The sequence below is a fragment of the Nannospalax galili genome, unplaced genomic scaffold (assembly GCF_000622305.1).
Source record: "Nannospalax galili isolate Female #2095 unplaced genomic scaffold, S.galili_v1.0 scaffold88, whole genome shotgun sequence".
NCBI classification, from domain to species: Eukaryota; Metazoa; Chordata; class Mammalia; order Rodentia; family Spalacidae; genus Nannospalax; species Nannospalax galili.
Window position 1 is genome coordinate 657,009 of NW_008358908.1, and position 6,000 is coordinate 663,008.

Here is a 6,000-nt window from a genome sequence, read left to right on the forward strand (position 1 = left end):
GGTCCCACCCTTTTAAACTGAAGTTTTATGTCTGACTTCTACCCACTCCCCCAAACTGCTTAAAATAAAGTGCTAATTTAGAAACACTCTAAATGTTTGTAAATCGCGCCCACAGGTTAAGGGAAGAAGAAAAAAGACACTTTGCTATATAGTGAGGGTTACGTTTACCGACCCTGTACTGGCCTTCTTTTTACTACGTATTATTTAATGTTCTCTGTAAATGATTCAACCCAGGGTAAAGATGAATTACGTATTTCAGTGCAGAGCTGTACCTACTGACTGTTGGGATATAGCATGGCATCATGATGGTGTCAGCTGGGAACATGTTTGGCAGCAGAGTTGAGGGATGACAAGGCACATGTATCTGCTCAGCATTTATACCAGCTATTTCTGTTTTGTAACAACTGTTCAATTATCCTTATAGCTACTGCAATCTAGGAAAAGTGACTTTATTTAGTAGAGACCATATTCAAAGTTACAGATCCATAAACATTTAACAGTTCAGTGCTCCTTTTATAGGGATCCAGGAAAAACCCTTCAATGCTTCTAATAGTTGGTTAGACAAAAAGTCCTTACAGTAAATCATTTATTGTTAGCCTCACAGTTACTGCTTAACTACAAACCTGTTCAGCAATCAACCTTACAGCTCTTAAATGATTTGGTCAAGCAATAACTAGACAATCATAGGCTTTTAAAACAAGTGATGTAACAGCAAAGGGATGATAAATTAAGTGACACTGTGCTGATGTGAAGGATTAGGAAAAATTACAAAACCAGTTATTGCTTATGCTACAAAAATTTATATATAGAAAGTTTCATTTTTATTTCCTTGTGTTTTTATTACTCATATTCCCTTTCTGTACCTAACTCATGAACTACAGCATTGGTGTCACCAATTCTGTCTGTTTCCTCATGGCTCTGCATCCTTGCAAGTGATAGCCAACAAAGAACAACAGTTACGCAGCGAAGTATCTGTTTATGAAATGAAATCCTTCCTTATTGAAGTTACTTCATGATAATTAAGGATCTTCTTCCATATCATCTGGATTGGGAGCCATAATGAAATGTTTTGGGTACTCGAGGTTGTGTGTGTATGCATGTATTTCCCAGCGAGCATCATCACTTTCATGTGTAATATAACGTTCTCCAATACGAGTTTCAAATTCTCTGAGGTCAAGCCAAGTCTGATAGTCCTAGATAAAAAAATAGAATGATTATGAACCATATAATAAATATTGACAGATTCTCCCTGCTCTTTTGGTTAAGCACTTTAGTTATATAATCGATAATTCCTATTCCTAAGTTCTAATTGTAACAATTTAAATCAGCAATATTAAAGATAAATACTTCTTAAAATCTAAAGTCTCTAATAAAGGAAAGGAATTAATTTTTGGAAAAATTCAGGATTTTGAGACAACTAGTAATAATCACTAAAACATTTTGTTCTATACTGCTGTAGAGGCATGACTCTTAACATCTTCAAAATAGAGGAGTGCTTGGAATCTATTATCAGGTTAATTTACTAATTGGTGAGCCTATAATTAATTTGTTTTAATGTGAATTCTATTTCCTCATTCCCTTTAAAATAGTTCTAAATCTCCTCTACTTAAATATGGATTTTTGTCTTTTAACAAATCTCTGAAATAACTTATGCAGGACTCAAGCCAAAGATAAACCTTTCAGTGGACATTTAAAATACACTAGACAGAACAGCGTGTCACGCTAATTTTAAAAAGTGTAATGATTGCCTAAGTCCTTATAAAAGGCTAACTCCCTGCTTTCAGTTCATAAGTTAACTGTAAAATACCAGCCTGAATGATAAACTATTCAATTTCCAAAGGCTTAAGCCATAGCATAAATGTTGACTAAAGAGCACTTAGATTATCAGATTATCCCAAGAAATGTGTAGAATCTGTGTATCTTAAAGTGGTTTTATGAGCTAACATTAACAAATCACAGTGGATGAGGATGCCAAGATACAGAACATCAGTTTTTTACCTGTAGCCAAGGATGGCTAAGAGATTTGTCAACACTGTAACGTTTTCTCATCTTGACTTGAAGCAAGTTGTTTATCAAATCAATTGCTAAATGAAAAGGCAAAATTAGATACATGAATAACAGGTGCAGAGAATACCCAAACTTATGACTCTGCCTTGTGGAGGGCAGTTCAGTCTATAAAGAAAGATCCCATCGAGGAATTCTTGTTCTCGAGATATAGACTTCAGTACATAAAAGTGACCCATAAGTGCTGTATTAATTGGCAGCTTTCCAGACCACCCAGGCTGATATGTACCACAGCAGTGTGGTATGAGGGCAGTTTCTGAACTGTTGTGCCTTAGTTTCCTCATCTCTACAATTAAACTGCTGAGAAGATGAAATCAACTTAGTGTGAAGCTTAGAATGTGCTTGACATACAGGTGCTAAGCATTAATTTCTTTGGGGGGGTTGGTCTTTTTGAGACAGGGACTCCCTGTAGCCCCTGCTGGCCTGGAACTCGCTATGTAGACCAGGCTTAAGCATTAATTATTTAAGATGGACAAACTGACTCTCATTACAGTTGGTCTTTTTCCCCCTCTTCCCATAATACTGCACTGTTTCCTCTTCTGTGACTTGGTCTGCAAAGTGGCCAAAGTCACTGTCTTAGCTTCACAGGTGCAGTTAGAATCTGGTGCTATTACTAAACATTTACACTCTGCTTATTTTAGCAAATAGGTTAGGGATGATTTGGTACATGTGTTTTTTATTAGTATATCTCAGTTATTGGAGAAATGACTACTGCAAAATCAATGTAACTGTAAAACTACATACCGATTATGGCTCTACGTAATGATGTATTTGGAATAATGATATGCAAGCTTAGTTCCAGGGATGAGCCAAACGAAAGGCTTGCCTTACCATTTCTATTCACTCCCAAACTGGCAAAGATTTTCCATAGGTACTGAATTATTTCTGTGTTCCAACCCCTTATCTGTTCTTTAAACTGTGGTTTACTATATGCATCATTTCCAGTATTCTTTAATTTTCACCTTCTCAATCAGGAGTTTTCCCTGTAAGAAACTTACCAAATGATTCTGGTAAGAGGTCTGGATCACACTACCTTTAGAGCTCTGAAACACTTTTGGTGACATCAAAAACCTTCCAGTGGACTGTTCCAGTCACCTTTTTTTTTTTTGATGTGAGCCTAGCTATTGTCTTTGCCTGCTGTTCCTGAAACTTTTCCCAGTTTAACAGACTATCAAATCCTATGTCAGGCCCAGTAAATTTAGGAAAGCCAAGAAGGGCTAAAGCAGGTGGGACGATATTCCTCAATACTAGCTCTACTAAATGCTAGAGGACTGATGATGACTTAAATGGCATACTCTATAAGTAAACTGAAGAGGACCAACTACTTCCTCTTCCTTCCCTCCTTTTTGTTTTGGGGGAGGGGTTTGCTGCATAGCTCCAGGCCAGCCTCAAACCTACAGCTTTCTGAATTACTAACTAGTATGTGCCAACAACCCGGCTCTTTTTGAAATGTATAGAACCAGGTATTACAAACTCAAAAGCCTTCACTAGTCATGAATATGTGTGAAGCTTCCCAGTAAGAGCTTCCCAGCAGGAGAATTGAAAAGATGAATTGTTTATGAATGTGAAAAGCTATTTTAGGTATAAAGAGTGTAAGTTACAAGTGTCTATTCAGTGAGTTTACAACCTTATTTTTATTTTTTTGGTCTCTTTTGAGAGACAGGGTCTCTCTGTAGCCCCAGGTGGCCTCGAACTCACTATGTAGACCAGGCTGGTCTGAACTCACAGAGATCCGCCTGCCTCTGCCTCCCAAGCCCTGGGATTAAAGATATGCGCCACCACGCCCAGCTGTACAATCTTATTTTTTAAAAAAATATTTTACTATCTTTTTATTTTATGTGTATGAGTGTATTGCCTGCATGTATGTGAGTGTATCCATGTCGTGCAGTGCTGCAGAGGTCAGAAGAGGGTGTTGGATTCCCCTGGAACTGGAGTGTGGGTGCTAGGAATTAAACACAGGTCCTCTGCAAGAGCAGTCAGTACTCTTAACTGCTGAGCCATCTCTCCAGCCCCACGTTATTCTTAAGATAAAGAGAATTAATTACCAAAACATATACTTAAGAAAAAAATGCCTGTTAGCCTAAATGGATCTTACATAGCTGGGGATGGGGTAGTTAATAGGTCTTTGAATGATTACAATAATGAGAAGGGGTTTTGGCAGGAGGAAAGACCTAAGCAAAATGGAGAAAAGTTTAGAAGAGAGTGTACAACTAGTTTTGTGTTGGGGACAAGTGGGAAGTGAGGCTAAAAAGGTGTTTTAGCAAGGACTATATCAGAGATATATAGCTGCAGTGTGCTTAAAGGGAAGCCAACATGTTTGGGAGGAGAATTGGATGAAACAACTGCTCCTGAAGATGGATCTGGCAGTGGTGACTAGGAATAACCAGAGAAGAGTTTATGGGCAGGGCAATAAAAAAAGATAAGTAGTTTCTGGATGAGGTGGAAAGGGCCTGGGATTTTGCTATGCCTAAAAGTAGGAGGAAAAATTAACAAAACAAAGTAAGTAGAGTGCTCAAAGACTGGTAACTAATTAGGGAAGTGAGAAGAGACAGCTGATTTGTTATCACAAAGAATTTTAGAGAAATAGGTAAAGAGCTAAACTTTAATTCTTTTTTTACCTTCACTGGAAATTTCTTTCCATGGATTTGGTGGGTACATAAATGCAGCATTTTGGATTTGATCATTTATATCTTCATCTTCATTGAATGGAAATGTGCCACTGAGGCTCACATAGACGATGACTCCCACAGACCACATATCTAGAGAACGGTTGTAACCTTTACTCCTGAGAACCTCAGGGGCTAAGTAGGCTGGTGTTCCTACCACTGATCTCCGGAATGACTTCTCACCAATGATGCGTGCAAATCCAAAGTCACACAACTTCACCTAGAAATCGAATGTGTAAAGATTTATCAATTTACATACAAATACCTACCCCAAAATGTCTTCAATGCATTTACCAAAAGTATTGATTATGAAGACAAAACAACTGTAGATAAAGAAACTGAAATACTCTTTTGCCCAAAAGGCATATATGTTCATAGTTCTGTGACACTGAAGTAGTGTGAAGAGCGTTCCTAGTGCTTTTTTAAAAATATTTTATTTATTATTTTATGTGTATGAGTGTATTGCCTGTATGTAGGTAAGCGCACCCGTGTTGTGCAATACCCACAGAGGACAGAAGAGTCCATTGGATCCCCTGGAACTGGAGTTACGGACAGTTGTTAGCTGCCATGTGGGTGCTGGGATTCGAACCTGGGTCTTCTGCAAGAACAACCAGTGTTCTTAACTGCTGAGCCATCGCTCCAGGCCCCCTAGTGCTTTTTTGAAAAAAATGTATTCTTGTTTCCCGAATATAAACTATCAAACTCATGTTACCAGGGCTCAGTTTTTTGTCTTTTGGATGAGATAGATGGAGGGTATGGATCCTTTATTTGTCTTGTAAGGGTATCACTTTCCTATCATGTGTAAGCAGGCATTTGTGTGTGGTGTGTGTGTTTAGTGAAATAGAATTTATTCTCTGAACTGACTGAAAATGAAATAGTTTTTGAGATACAGTAAGCTGCTAATAGAAACTAACTGTAGGGAGCTGGAAAGATGGCTTAGTGGCTAAGAGCACTGGTTGCTCTTGTAGAGGACCTTGGTTCAATTCCCAGCACCTACATGGCAGCTAACAACCATCTATAACTCCAGTTCCAGGGAATCTGATGCCTTCTTCTGACCTCTGTGGGCACTGCATGACATGGGTGCATTTGCACTTACACACATGCAGGTAACATACTCATACACATAAAACTAAAAAAAAAGAAAAAAATCCCAACTGATTATAAAAATAAAGCATTGCCAAAAAAGAAGACAAAATGAAGACTTATGATGTGAATACTTATATTAATATATATATATATATATATATATATATATATATGTATGTATTTT

At 37.7% G+C, this 6,000-nt stretch overlaps 1 protein-coding gene across 3 annotated transcripts in view; it reads right to left on the bottom strand.

Moving 5' to 3' along the window:
* Window positions 1–265: 265 nt before the first annotated feature.
* The window catches only part of Prkd3 (protein kinase D3), a 95,276-nt gene continuing 89,541 nt past the window's right edge, over window positions 266–6,000 (bottom strand). For all 3 annotated transcript variants that reach the window (XM_008822604.3, XM_008822603.3, XM_017795476.2), the window contains exons 17-19: window positions 4,683–4,950; window positions 1,999–2,084; window positions 266–1,193 (exon numbers count right to left, since the gene is read on the bottom strand). In XM_008822604.3, the coding sequence (XP_008820826.1) occupies window positions 1,020–1,193; window positions 1,999–2,084; window positions 4,683–4,950 (528 nt within the window). In that variant the 3' untranslated portion in view covers window positions 266–1,019. The remainder of the gene's footprint in view (window positions 1,194–1,998; window positions 2,085–4,682; window positions 4,951–6,000) is intronic.